Source organism: Callionymus lyra, chromosome 7, assembly GCF_982586985.1.
Source record: "Callionymus lyra chromosome 7, fCalLyr1.hap1.1, whole genome shotgun sequence".
NCBI lineage: Eukaryota > Metazoa > Chordata > Actinopteri > Syngnathiformes > Callionymidae > Callionymus > Callionymus lyra.
The window spans coordinates 26,646,660-26,661,826 of NC_141824.1; the positions used below are offsets into that span (position 1 = coordinate 26,646,660).

Consider the following 15,167-nt stretch of genomic DNA (forward strand, 5'->3'; position numbering starts at 1 on the left):
GGTCAACTGGATGACTGAGGACGAGAGGATGCAGTCAGGAGTTGACTACATGTTTTGTCATATTTTGAAAAAACAGTAACGACTGGTCAACAGTCATATAGTCTTCAAAAGAGTCAAGTACTTGACAATACTATAAATATATCGTTGACATTGCAGTACATTGAATATATATCTGAATATATTTTGTCGCCCCTGCATCATATCGCCAGATTCTTCCCAATACACACCCCTATTGGTTTGGGGCACCAACTAGGATTCAGATTCAGCTAAAAGTGCATGAAGTGGTTCATCTTTGAGGAGGCGTAGGATATGAAAATATTTTGAAGAATCCAATTTAATTTTCTTTATTCTTTAGTTTTCCTTTATAACAATAGCAAGCACTATTTTCGGAGTTTATAATATACTACATTATTTGCGTTCTTATTCATTAATACAATCTATAACTCACCGTATAGTATGAGTGACACAACATTTGATACACTTGACATATAAACACTTGTTGACTGTAGGTTAACATATTATGATAAAATTAAGTTTACACTAACGAGTGTGTGTGTGACGTCATGCCGCGACGTAAATAAAACCTAAATTTATATTTCACACATATTTCAGGACAATTAATGATGACACAAAAATACATTTAACAAGTTTTGTTTAGTCATAACACTGTTAAATGCTTTACTAACTAACTTTTAAATCATGTTGATCGCTATTGTGATTATTAAGTGTTTATTGTATTTAACTTACGTTTAAAACCGTGATCGTGAACAAAAGTCATCTGAGCTCTGAGGTCCTTCTATGCATGCGCACCTTTTGTGAATTATATTCAGACTAGTTTCTTGGATTTGGAAGTGTTGTTACAAAAGTGTTATTATTATTTAGTTCTGGACATTTTGTGATCACTTAATAATCTTGACACCTGCAGGGTTGTTTGCACTTTGTTTCACATTGTCACTCTTAGTATGTTGTTTCACCAACTTGTCAACTTCACAGACCATCTACGTATTTTTCAGGTTATACGGAAATAAAGTTTACAATTTAACTTTTATTTTTTTCTCATTTTCTTTTTGTTCTCGAAATGCTGATAAACATAAAACTATTTATTTGAAAAAATACCAACTTTGTAATTCTATATGTTACTATAGTGGTGATACCTTTATCAGTATGTTGTGTGAAACGATGATGTGTGGGTGTGATGACGAGTACATTTATAAATCGGTTGATATAACACAAGGGAGAGGGGGATGAAAGACCAGTGGAGGTATCAGGGAACGATAACTTGGCTGCAGAGGAGGATCTGTGAACACTGAGATTAAAAGTAGAGTGAGAGAATAAAGAGTTGCAGTAATGTTATGGGTTACAAAGCTATATTTAATTTAAATCTAAGCATAATTAGGTTGAAAAGGTCATAATATAGAGGTTTGTGTATTTGCAGAAATTGCAGAAAACTTAAAAAAGTATTTCTACAACTGAATGTATATATATATATATATATATTTATATATATATATATATATATATTTTTTTTTTTTTCTTTCAGGAATCTCATACAACCTTTTATGTAAAAATATATATAAGAACAAATCTCTGGCACTACAGTTTTTTTTATTTAAATGGCAGGGTCATGAAAGAGACTCAGGCTGACTTGACATGGAGGGATCAATAAAGTTTTACCTTACCTTACCTTACCTTACCTTACATACGGGTGGTCGTCGTTGCTACGTTATCGAGGCAGAGTCTGAAAAATTCTTTACTCTGCGCCTCATTTTCTTTTCTGAATCCGAAATATGTTCTTCTTTGCCAACAAAGGCAATTTGTTTGTCTCCTCACTTGGTTCCACAGAACCAATTTCCAACAGTGAAAACAACAAAACAAAACTTCCTGCTGCTGAAGTTCTCCTCCCTGCCCTCCATCTCTCACCTGTCGGGTGTCGCTTTTGTTTCTTTTTCTGTTGGCGGAATTCAGTGGACCTTCTCTGACGAAAGAGAAATCTTCCCTTATGTAAAGTCACTCTTCCAGGTTTAAGTTCCTTCTTATGTCTCTAAAATACCATCCCAATAAATGTGGCTCCTTCCAGCATCCACTCCCACCATCGCGGCCAACTCACCACCAGGTGTGATCAGTAGACAGATCAGTCCTTCTCTTCATCGTCCAGGACATGTGTCCACACGTCTACGAAGTCAATCATGACACTGCAGCCTAGGGTGTCCTTGTGCCAAGTGCACTTGTGGACACATGATGTCCAATAACAAAGCACCACTTGTGCTCAGATCAGGGGTCTGTCTATGCCAATAATGGGGGTTCAAGTCCCCGATCATGATGTGAGAAGGACCACTCCTTAACCCGCCTCCTGGGACTCCAAGAAGGGTTAAATATCTGAGCTTTTGTTTTAAGCATAAGCCAAAAAAAAGTCCACTTGACCTCACCCACTAGCTCAGGCTCCTTCCCTACCAAATAGGTGATACACCAGTGAACGCCAAAGTCCAAACCTTGGACCTGAACCTGGCTCCTCCCACAAGTTGTGAGCCCATGTCAAAGTAGTCCTACATTGTCCTTTATCAGAATGTTTCAGGTCGAATCCAACAGTTGCCGGTCCAACCACTTAGTTTCTATTCCAGCCCGATCCCGTGGACTGGCACCAGGAGGGGGTCCAGATGACCCAAATCTAGAAAAAGGATCCTGGACGCTGTTCTTTTCAATCATCATAAGGCGTACTTAAGTGTAACTAGTACTAAATAATAGAAATAAGTTGAAAATAAAAGAGCTGTTTAAACATAATTAGTTTTATAGTTTAGAGAAAAACTGTGACTTTGTAACAGTAATACACAGAAGAAAATGTGTGATATACAGAAGCAATCAAACAAATAATTTACATGAAAATGTGTGTGCCTTTATTCCTGTAATTATTGAGGTTATTCATGTGACAGTGTTGCCATTAGTACCGGCACAAAATGGCCCCTTGTTAGCCCTCTGTACATGACACGACCATCAAAATTCAGGATGGATTCACACCAGAAATGCCCCGGGTAAGTCAGCGTGGCGATGTAATATCAGGTCCTGGGCAGTCTACTTGCAGCTGGATGCCGAGGGAAATCATTCACCACACACTCCTCCAAAGACGCAGCAGATAAAAAAAACAAGAAAGAACATTTTGAAGTCGGCTCACGTGTTGTTTTCTTCCTCTATAAACAATAAAACAGATTGATGGGCATTACATCAAATATCAAGGTCTTCCAGGTAAACAATCTAACTCATATAAGAGACAAATTCAATCCACCTCAGTCCAACTTCATAAACTGGCAGAGCTAAATATCAAAATAACAATCCACCTCAATTTCCCCTGATAAACATCGGGATCGAAAATCCTCATTTTTCCCAGACTGAACCGAAGATGATTATTTCATTACTCCACAAATTGAAGCCCATGGGAAGAGCCGGGCAGCGTTCAGGATCCTTTCACTGCAAAACTAACAACACATTTTTCAGCTCAGCTTGCAGTCTTCGAATCGATCAGACGGACCCGTTCTCCCTGTGATAAAAGCTTAATTGAAATCTTTAGAAAGGCCTCGTCTTGTTGGTCAACAACTTTTAAATGTAATGCACCATGTTTGTCACCGAGCCTTGAAAGGGACACTGGGATTAACACCAAGATAAAAGTGTTATAACGATTGTAATTTTAATTGTAAATTCATATGTTGCATTAGTAACTCTAAGTAGGGGTAGGTAGCATACTGGCATAATGGTGCTGGTCATAGGCAGACCGTAAATCAACACGTACAATGTAGCGGCAAAAATAAGTAAGTAAGTAAGTAAGTCATTTATATTTATAGAGAATTTTTCCAGACCAGGGTCACAAAGGGCTTAAACAATCAAAATAATACTCAATAATATATATACTTTTATATATATATGTATATCTATAAATATATATATATATATATATATATATATATATATATATATATATATATATATATATATATATATATATGTAAAAGTATATATTTTATTGAGTCAAACAGTCCAAGTTCTAAATGTACAATGGAACAATTAAACTACAAACTAATGTTGATTAAAAACAAGACAGACAAACTCTCCTACTATGGAAATACCTTCAAGATTGACTTAAATTGAGGAAATTTTGGAATTTCTTTAAATGTAGAAAAAACATTTTTTTTGTTACCTTCACTGAGAAAAGTGTGTTTTTGTTTTTCCGTCTTGATGAACATATTTCTACAAAATTTCCAGGAAATTTTGATGGATCGAACAATTTTGATATTGGTTCTGATACCGATACCTTCACCTCGATACTGCTTCCCAAACGATACTTTTTATGATACCAATTTAATTAGACAAATTCTAACAAAAACAACACGTTAAATTTACACGTTAACAGATCTTGAGTTTAAGTTCGATAAGTTTGTATTCTTACAGAGAATATAAATAAAAACAATAATCCCAAGTGCAAAAGACTACTTGCTTAAAAGAGACAAATCAATCCTATGTTCACTGTCTTTGTCTTTTTTTTCAAATGACAAAGTGACAAAGTGACACATTATCAAGATTTCATCAAACATGGAATCTTAAGACAAAACATGTTTTGACACTCGGTACTACTGAAGCGTTTTCGGTCGGAGCCTAAAAAGGACCGAAGTTGGATGCCCTATAGAAGAACCAGAAGATTATAGTTTGTGATTCGTCAGTGTTTGTGGTGCAGAATGATCTGTTATTTCTTCGGTTTGCATCGAGTTGTTCAGGAAAGTTTCAAAGCGCTACTGCAACCTGCTTCCCTATTAGGATGATTAAAGGATATTTCAAATGATTAAAAAGGAAACCGGTCATATTGCTGCTTAATGCAGTCTTATTAAATTCCCCTGGATGTGTTCTCTTTGATCCTTTTAGAGACAAAACTCTGGCTCAACCAAAACACCATCAGTTAAACGTTCTAGCAACAGTTACTATAGCACCAACATAGAAGGTTAAATCTCCTTCTCATCTGCATGAAGACATGAAGGCGCCGTAACTTTTGCATCACAACCGACTTGTCGGAACACGCCGGCAGCGACAATTTGTCTGCTGCGCAAAGTGGATTTCTATTCCTCCAGAACAAGTGGTAATTAATCCCCAGTGCGGTAACAAGAACTTCATTCTGGTTCTGTGAAGCGGTCAAAGCAGACTCTGTTCAAATACAATCCTCGCAAAAATGTGGATTGAATCGAGTTCCTGGCAGACGTTGGTCGGCGAATAAGAAGCCTGGACAAACAGGAGGAGGCTTAGGCTTGAGCAGGTGGATTTAACTTGAGTTCAAGTTGTCTGCAGGGAATTTGACAGAGCTGGACGCCTTAAAACAGGAAGTTGTTTGTTTATGACTTATCAACTTGATTTAATAAAGATAATATACTTCATTTAGCGACACTAGAAGTCTTAAAGTTCTTGTTGTTGTCCTCTAGTATTTTCACCTCGGCTTGGTTTGCAGTGGTCAGTAGCTTAGTTGGTGCACAAGTCTGCAAAGTTAATGGTTCAGGATGTGCTGTGACTGAAGCGTATTCTTTCAAATATTTAAGCCATATTTCTTGAGTTTTAAAATATATTGTTACGCTACCGTCTACAAACTTTAGCCAGTATATGTGTCCTAGTACCATGATTGTATACTGTAAGTCACAGACCATAATGTTGTACAAGAAAAGTTTCCAGTGGTGATCAAGTGATGTATCTCAGTATTTTTAATTTCAACACAAAAAATAAATGTGGATAGAAACAGTTGCATTCAACATGCAACAAAAACTGTGGATGTTAACAACTGAGTAATAAATCAAATCACATGGGACCAATTCCTTCTCTCAAGATACTGACCACTGCAGACACCTGAAGTTTTGTAAGGCTATTACACAAGTGTGTTGAGGTGATGAAAACACGCCAAAAAACATTGTACCCTAAAAGTTCCAAACAATATTTGTGTTCAGTGTTCCAGTCCGCGTGACTGTAAATAATCGATCAGGAGAAAAAGATGATCGATGACAGACAGTGATCATCAGATGCATGGATGAGTGATGGCTCCTAAAGTGAGGCAGTCACGTCATGAAAGTGTCACAACACCAACATAAAAGAAGATCTTCACTCACCAGGTTCAAAACTGTCTCCACTATGTCCCGGTCGCTCACCTCTCCCGCCCGGATCAGTCCCGTCAGGACCGCGAATTTCATCCTGATATTCCGTATGGGCGGCGGAGGATGGACGGTCGCTCCCGGCACCAGCACCGAGCCGGACATCATCGCCTCCTCGTAGTACCTGTGACCCGGAGCGGGTTGTCGGTCCGAGACCGCCACGGAGCCCGGCATCGCCAGCGGTCTCTCGCCCGTCATGTCCACCCGGGGCGTCACTTTCTGCCGCCGTGATGGACGTGGAGTCACCGGCGTGGAGAGTCCGCGACGTGTCGGAAATTGGCCCTTGACGAACGATGCCAGTCGGTGCCGTGAGTTTCTCAGTGAGTCCAGCAGCGTGTTGTAGGTAAAAGCCGGTGAAGTGACCTCCCGAGTGAACACGACTCTCTCCTCTCTCCGTGCAGGCGCGCTGCCTCCGCCATGTTGGTCTGGCGCCCTCTGTCGGTTCTGCGCGCGCATTGCGACTAAAGCTTTAACAAATTCACCTCATATAAATGTTTTTAATATTCAATCAAAACAAAAATAATGGCGTGTTTATATTTAACTTTTTTTTGTTGGACGTGGAGAAGGTCCAACAGCTTTAACTTTAATAGTTAATTGTATTTTTTATTTATGTATACGATTTAATTTGTTTATGTTTCATTAAGAAAATCCTTAGTTTGTGGAACCCTTCACTAAGAATGGTGATAGAAAATATTGACAATTGTTATTTTACTGTTGTTATTAATTATTAATTGTATATAGTATATAGTAAGTAATATTACTTGAAAAAAACTTGGAAACACAACACGATGATGAAAACGTAGAGCATCGATTGATTTAAATGATTGATTAATCGGAAGAGATTGATATTATTTGATGACAGGATTAATATATTTCACATTAATCCAAATTTAACCAACACAGTTTACACATTGCAAAAGGAATACTAAAGATGTGTGTCAAATCAAATCATTGTGATTTCTGGGCAACTTTTATTTTCTAAAAATAATGATATATATATATATATATATATATTTTTTTTTTTTTATTGTCTCTTTATAGACAGAGGCATTTTTGAGGGACCATGAAGCAAAAATAAAGGAGTGAGAAATATAATATTAAGTCATAAAATCAAGCTAAATAAGTTTAAAAAAATGATATGTTTAGATATGTTTTTATGTTTAGATATGTTATTATAATATGTTAAGATATGTTTTTATATTCACCTAATTACTGAAAAAAATAACCAAAACCTAAAGCATATGGTCATATTTAGACTGAGACTAGTAATAAACCTAAAGAAACACAAAGTAAAATAGTTTGTTTCTACATGATCTTCGGCCTCATCAGGACAACAAATACAAAAAGCGTTACTTTGAATTGCCAGTAGAGAGCGCTCTTACGCCAGCGTTTGTCAAACTGGAAGGAGGTAAAGAAAATACACTTCACGATAAGAAGTGACTAAAGTGAACGTAGATTTCCTGATCTATTGTGGAATTAAACAGTATAAGGTAATGTATTCACTTGTTGGATCCTGTTTTTTATATACATTTAATTTATGTGTACTATGGTCTTCATTTACGTAATTTTACTGCATCCACTACTACACTGTTTTTATTAAACTATATAATGTAATTTATCATAATTAACCGTCGGATGTATTTATCTGTATTCCTTTCGTCTCTTACATTCCATTTTTTCCATTAATTTATAGATCCATATTTTCAAATATATCTACTGTGATGTGGTTTCCATTCTACAGTATATATATATATATATATATTCCATTTTTATTTATTTTATTATCTTAATTTTCTGAATTAATTTCTATGTATGTTTTTATGGAAATAAATACACAAAATAACAAATTATAATTCTAAATAGTAATGAATAGTTTAGATGCATAGTAATCAAAATAGTACATGTATTTATGTGTGAATAATATTCATTTTCTAAAACTTATCACAATGTTTCTCTCTCTCTCTGTTCGACCAAACAAATCTCAACAAAATGAAAGAGCCTGTATTTCAGTTTTTAATTTTATTTTAAAAAGTCTCCACACTCCGGTACCTTAATAAAGCAGGCATGATCAAGTCACACCTTTTGTCATTCACAACCAGGGGAGGTCAGAGTTTACAAAACAACACACCCATTCCAAAATACTGAAGCATAGTAAAACCAGCTCACATGTGTATTACCGAATGATTGACATAGCAAGTTAATTCATATATATATTGGACAATCAACAGATGCACCATAGAGGACTTCAAAAATATACATTATATAAACATCTTTACATGTACAGCATATGGACACAGTATATACAAGAATAATTAAAGGTTTCATTTACATGCTTCTCAGAAGCGTCCAGCAGCTTGAATGTCGTAGACATCGTAGATTATATCAGAAATAAACTATATAATTCAACATAATTACAATAAGATCAGGTTAACCAACGACTGTGGACATGGGTAGGATTCATTAAATATGAACTGAACTGTACTTTCTGTCAGTAAATGGCTCTTATCGAGGTCGAACGAGGGACTCAGATTTTGGTCTCTGGACCGTCTGTGATGATGGGCTGGAAGGAGTTTCTGATCCGAGCGGCTTCTGCGGCGCAGAGGTTCCCGAAGGCCTTGTTGTACCACTCGGGGGTCCGTCCCCTGAAAACCAGACATCACGGTCAACACGCTGTACGACACAAGACGAGCGATGAAGAAGTCGCGACTCACTTTAGGTCCACTCTGCAGATGTGAGTCAGTCTGGACTTGCCAGAGCCACAGGGCTCCAGCAGGTAGTTGGACTCCAGAACGATGGCTCGAACGCCTCCAACAACGGGACAGTCTTCATGCTCGATGGAGACGGAAACAAGGGAGCAAGCACCTTTGGGCAAGTCGGTCCTCCAAGACCTTAAAGAAATGACATAAAATATTTGATTTAATATATTCTCAGGTGTAACTTGTTGCTAATGCTTCCTGTTTCTCCTCACCTGAGGACCACAAAGTCTCTGCTGGGGTGCGGCGGCATTCGGTTGAGGACGTACTGGAAGACTTCGGTCTGCTTGTCCAGCGTCTCGCACACTTTCCACTGCAGCAGGTCCACGTCCCACATGTGGCGCTCTCGCAGCACTCGGTTCAGCACCACGGACGGCGGCGCCTCCACTTCCACCGACACCCTCCAGCGTCGCAGCGGGTTCCCGTCTCCCACCTGAGGGGCAAATCATTGACGTCAAATCGTTGTGTCGTCACCTCGGACAAGGAGGATGTGAGACTGATATACTAATAAATCAATGGGACAAACTTGAGAAAATACAGATTTCTCTGAGGCTTCAACTGTTGCAGTGCATTATGGGACGTAGCTACTCACCTTCTTGTAGAAGAGTTCTGTGTTGTCCGTGCTGCTGCAGGACACAAAGTACTTGGACTTCTCGCGCGCCTCCTTCAGCAGGTTCTGAAGACTCCCCTCCATGTGTGTTTGATACGTTCCATCACTGTCCTCCAGCTGCTTGCAGAGCTCGTCGATCGTCGGCGCGTGCAGGTCGGCCTCCACGTACGAGTTGCGGGACTGAGTCACCATCTCATGAGGGATCTGATGAGAGAAAAGAAGTCAGCCTCACATCAAACCCAGAGCCTCTGGCATCGTCTCCACAGAAGGATCTGCACCTCAAAGAGCCTGTTGCACTCTATGATCATGTGCGCCAGCCCCTGTGTCGCGGCTAAGTTCTCGTTTAGATCCTTCTGGTCCGGTCTGCCCGTGGCGTACTTTTTACGCATGGCCCTGTGGATTATGAGGAGAAGAGTCATTAGAGCAGCGGGTCGACATCCTGATGAAGAGCCGTTTATTAACCCTTCCTCTTCCCTGCTGACACCTCTTTGATCTGGGAGGCAGCAATTCGGCGCGCCAAATTAGACGAGCGCGTTTGTACACAGCATGGTCTCGTGAAGCGAGGAGGTCTTAAAAGAGCGCCCTGTTCTTTCATCACCGGCAGAATACTAATGCATTCCTCAGGTCTCTGTTTCGGTTTATACGTTCATTTACATTTCAGGCACGAGAGGATCCGTGCTCAGGAATACATGGCGACGGTATTATTGTTGGAAGATTAAAAGAAAGTGCATCTGTGACTAGAAAGCAGGTTGAAATCATTAAACTTCAAAATGTTTTTTCATTTATTTGTATTTTTTTTGCTGAGAGAAGTTTTCGACAAACAGAATCTCTTTCAACATTTTTATTTAAGTATAAATATATATTTGTTGTACTCTTTTTCTTTTTTGGGGGGTCATTATTTAATTTCATTGACCCAGTTGTACAGTACAGTACGTCTAAATTTGTATCAAGAAAAAAACAACATTTAATCTAATTATATTAGGAACTTATTCATTAATCATTGTGATTTCTGGGCAACTTTTATTTTCTAAAAATAATGATATATATATATTTTTTATTGTCTCTTTATAGACAGAGGCATTTTTGAGGAACCATCAAGCAAAAATAAAGGAGTGAGAAATATAATATTAAGTCATAAAATCAAGCTAAATAAGTAAAAAAAAAATGATATGTTTAGATATGTTTTTATGTTTAGATATGTTATTATAATATGTTAAGATATGTTTTTATATTCACCTAATTACTGAAAAAAAATAACCAAAACCTAAAGCATATGGTCATATTTAGACTGAGACTAGTAATAAACCTAAAGAAACACAAAGTAAAATAGTTTGTTTCTACATGATCTTCGGCCTCATCAGGACAACAAATACACAGTCAAAGGGGCCAAATATGGAACCCCAGGCCCCCATCTGCTCTATATCATACCCTGCACCTGAATTATTTGAAACTCTGCTTCTGTCATAAATTATGGTTGAATTATGTGACCTTTTGAAACTAGTGACTACTGTGCCTGCTCTCAGTCAATAGAAACATATTGTTTGATTTCATTGAATTATTCATGAAATACAAATAATTTTTTTCTATTCATAAAAAAAATATTGAAAAAAAAAGGATGGTTTTCTCAGCTGTCAACAAACTACAAAGTGCACGTCTCTCATCGTGAATCATGGCGACACGACTGACCTGAATCCGCGGCGGGTAACATGAAACATGAAATTACCTGGGTGACAGATTGTCTTTCTTCAGGATGTTGAGATGGAACAGCGAGGGAGCGAGACACACTGCAATATTCATAGGCGTCATCTGATTCTCCTCCACCGAGGACGTGACATCGCTCAGGAAACACAGCAGGGTCTGCAGAACTTCTCTGTTCTCATCCGACATCAGCATGATGGCGGCCTGGATGGCCTGCAACCTCTGATCCTTGGGCACATCTGTGTGAGGAAAGATATTAATGAATATACTTTTTTTTAAATGGTGTTTAAAGCGATGAAAAGGCATACATTGATAAATATGCAGGAAGGTCTCGCCCAGCTTGCTGGTCAGCAGAGGTTCTGGTAAGTCTCTGAAGAACTGCTTCACCATGTCGGCCACATCATACGCAGACTGATCCTCGTAGCTCACGTTGTCCGGGGACGTTTCGTTCATCTGCCTCAGAGCCTGAATCCGAGACTTCACCCCTGATTTACGGAACAGACCCACCTGCAGGGGAAAACAAGCGCAGTGATGTTCACAACATGGCTTTGTTATCGCGCTCCACTCATTGTGAGCTGAAACCGAACACGTCCCGTCATCTATTAACCCAGTTTGTTGGGTCGCTCAGTAAAAATTTGTCACTCTTTGTAACAGGATAGCGGCTGACCTGGTCAAGACACTGGCTCCTCAGGTACCGCAGGGCCTGCTGCAGGCCCAGAGGCAGTGGTTGTCCGGATCGCTGGACGTGCACGATGAGAGGAACGCCGAACACGTTCTTGTCCTTGTAGTCCGGTACCTTCATTCTCTTCATGAACTTTGGCACAGACCTAGTCACACAACAGCACTGTTAATAACAATAAGCAACTAATCATGCTAAATCTAAGTCACTACACATGATAAGGATTCAATATGTTCTTTTTTTTTATAATATCTAACCAGCTGTTAATTGAATTAAAAGGTATATTCATCCTACCAGTATCTCTAGTTTAATTTTAAGGTTTTACAATTGCCAAAAAACATCATATGAGTGAGTGTTTCATCCCTTATCCAAAATATTGTGATTTTTGTAACTGAAAAAACTGTTTAAATTGGGAAAAAAAATATATATATATATAATATACAGTGATGATGACTTTCAACTATTTCATATATTTATGATTCTCCCTTCTGGACTTTGATTATTTAATCTTTCTGCCAGTTGACAAGTAACTGTCCAGGTGTTTTAGATGTCTAAACAAAACAAGAAGGTTTTGATTAAAACTCTCTAAAAAAAAAAGTAAAATAATAATGTTCACTCGCCATCTGTTTAAAATAAAAACACATTTTTCAAATACATTTCTAGCTCATTATTTGCACTCCAGACACAGTTTCTCTTTGTCAAATTAGTATTGCCACGTCATCATGTAATACATCATTGGAAAGCTGTTACTTTGTGTTTACAGAAATCATTTTTAAAATATGTAATAGTAATGCAAAGCACAGGTAAATCTGGTGTATGTCCAGGCGGTCATAATGTAGAGATTTCAGCTAGTGTGTGAGAATGTCATAGCTAGGAGAAACCTTCGAGGAGTTCCATCCATCTAAACTGTGGATGTTCGGCCCTGTGGTCAAGAAGCAGTTAATCAAGTTGTCACTCCGGAGTGTAAAAGCACTCACCACGTCCAGCCGTGCTTGTTGGACATGGAGTACTTCTCCATAATTGCAGTCAGACGCAGCAGCGAGAACTTCTGCAGCAGACTGAGCTGTCCTGCCGACTGGTTGGTGATTTGCAGCGACGCCACGGAGTGACTGAGGCGATTAGAGATCTGGAAACTCGGCCATCGTAGCCTGGAGCGATCCAAAGCAGAGTGTATTAGAAGAACAAATCCTGACTGAGGGAATGAAAAGTGACTTTTTTCTTAATGTTACCTGTTGGGTCTGGTCAGGGAAGCTCCCACTCCCGAGTCCCTCCTCTCCCTGAGTCGTGTGGATTCCATCTCCGCTAGCGACACTCTGTCTCTGTCCACGTCGAGGGGAGTCGCCTGGCTCTCCGTGACGGAATCCCCCTCAAAGTCCAAAGTGATCTGACTGGACGACTGAAGAGCTGCTGTCTCCTCCGCGTCCACCTGCTGCACCGCTTCGCCCGTGGGCAGCACGTTCTTGGACCAGTGGTCCACGATTTGCTGCAGCCCGTCCACGTGCAGCAGGATGTCGTCCAGATGCGGAAACAGGTCCTCTTTCTCCAGGTCTATGAGGTCTCCGGTGCTGGCGTACAGATGTGAGCCCGGGACGTTGTCGTACACGCTGACCCGGCTTCCTCTGGAGCAACACTGGGTCACGGGCCGGGACTCCTTCTTGCATGGAACCACCGGAGCGTCCAGGTGCATGCTGCCCGTGTGCCAGTTGATGGAGGCTCCGTTCGTTGGGGAGAGGCTTTCGATGGACAGGGCTTTGGGGAACGTCCCTGGTTTGTGGTCTTTGGGAATATGAACCACAAGGTCTTCATATGAGCAGAATTCATTTCGCCGATTCTCCTCCGCGACTTTGTTCAGCTGAGCGTCCGAGAAGATGTCCATGTCCTCCAAGTACATGCCGCTCCTCTTGTGGTCGGCCCGGCAGGGTTTGCGCTCCTTCAGGCTCGGCGTGCTGACGGCGCTCCCGCTGGAGTGGCTGCTGCTGCCTTCGCTGCTGGACTGAGACGGAAGGACTTTGTTGGACGGAAGATCGGGAGGTGCAACTTCGCCGTTGATGATCTCCACACAGCGGAGCGTCTTCAGAGCCTGCGCCTCCTGCTGCAGCACCGGAGCGCTGATGACCAAGGACTTGCGGCCTCGTCCTATGGTCCCTCTTGAGCGTAACGTCTCCATCCTCTTGAGGAAGTCTTTGGCCCGGAGTCGACTCGTCCGGCTGTGTTTATTCGGGAGGGAACCGTAGAGAGAAATGTCTTTGGGGATGTGAGACATTGTTATGGAGGTAGAGTCTGGCATGGCTAAAGAGTCCGAGCAAGTCCGGTTGGAGCAGTCCGAGTCCTCTGTGCTCGGACCTCTGTGGTTGCTGCCCCCACTGCTCCCGCTGTGAAGGGACGACACCTCCGGCTCGCTGAGATCCGTCAGGACGCTCTCGCTGCTGGTCGTGGCCCTGAGAGGAGCGCCGTCTTCCGTGGACGGACACTGGCCGTGGTCGCCGAGGAGACAGTCAATGTCCTGCAACCTGGACCATCGCCGGCTGCTCAGCTCAAAGGTCCATTTGTCGCTGATGGCGAACAAATCTTCTTCATCAGAGTCTTCACTCTAAACACAGAAACAGACATTAGCCCATACAAGGTGACGGAGGATGCTTGGAATAAACTAAACATTTTTAAGAAGCATTAATAACAGGAACAGAGATTAAGCTTAAGGTCATTTTACAGATTACCATCTGGCTCCACAAATCTTTTGAAGAATTAGTTTTTGTTCTGAAACACTACTGAAAAGGGATCGCACCATTTTCATTCCTATTTTTACACAACTTTTATGTAATTAGTTTTCTAATTCTGGTGGCGAGGGATCACTATCACATGCGTGCTGCGAGGAGAGTCATTAAGCCTAATGGAGGAGGACGGTCTGGTCTGAATTAATAGAATTACATAATCGGCCCGCATCATATGACCACTGACGAGAGCCGCTAACGCAACAAACATGGAATAATGAATGTGGAGATGGAAAACCCAGCAGAGATAATACTATATACATGTGATCAAAGGTGTAAATGAATTTGGTGTATAATTACAATTACATAATGACAAGAATGCGTGACTACAGAAAATTATATTTGGATATTTCTGTAGTCTTGTGGAAGTAATATCAAACTCCTATCCAAGGGATCAACTTTGATTTCCGCTGTCATTTTTTTCTCCACACATAAAGCTACTTTAAATACATTGACATGCCTTAAGATCCACCATATCCAAGATACAAACTCAGG

At 40.3% G+C, this 15,167-nt stretch overlaps 2 protein-coding genes across 7 annotated transcripts in view; both read right to left on the reverse strand.

The window, feature by feature from the left end:
- nbeab (neurobeachin b) overlaps positions 1-6,478 on the reverse strand; it is a 259,858-nt gene extending 253,380 nt beyond the window's left edge. Inside the window, exon 1 of the mRNA XM_087795938.1 lies at positions 6,123-6,478. Within this exon, the coding sequence (XP_087652064.1) occupies positions 6,123-6,362 (240 nt within the window). The 5' untranslated portion in view covers positions 6,363-6,478. The remainder of the gene's footprint in view (positions 1-6,122) is intronic.
- Positions 6,479-8,168: 1,690 nt separating this feature from the next.
- stard13b (StAR related lipid transfer domain containing 13b) overlaps positions 8,169-15,167 on the reverse strand; it is a 72,879-nt gene continuing 65,880 nt past the window's right edge. For all 6 annotated transcript variants that reach the window (XM_087794880.1, XM_087794881.1, XM_087794883.1 and 3 more), the window contains 10 exons: positions 13,134-14,494; positions 12,882-13,052; positions 11,893-12,052; positions 11,534-11,732; positions 11,251-11,464; positions 9,806-9,920; positions 9,510-9,731; positions 9,133-9,350; positions 8,876-9,052; positions 8,169-8,806 (listed from right to left, as the gene is read on the reverse strand). In XM_087794880.1, the coding sequence (XP_087651006.1) occupies positions 8,689-8,806; positions 8,876-9,052; positions 9,133-9,350; positions 9,510-9,731; positions 9,806-9,920; positions 11,251-11,464; positions 11,534-11,732; positions 11,893-12,052; positions 12,882-13,052; positions 13,134-14,494 (2,955 nt within the window). In that variant the 3' untranslated portion in view covers positions 8,169-8,688. The remainder of the gene's footprint in view (positions 8,807-8,875; positions 9,053-9,132; positions 9,351-9,509; positions 9,732-9,805; positions 9,921-11,250; positions 11,465-11,533; positions 11,733-11,892; positions 12,053-12,881; positions 13,053-13,133; positions 14,495-15,167) is intronic.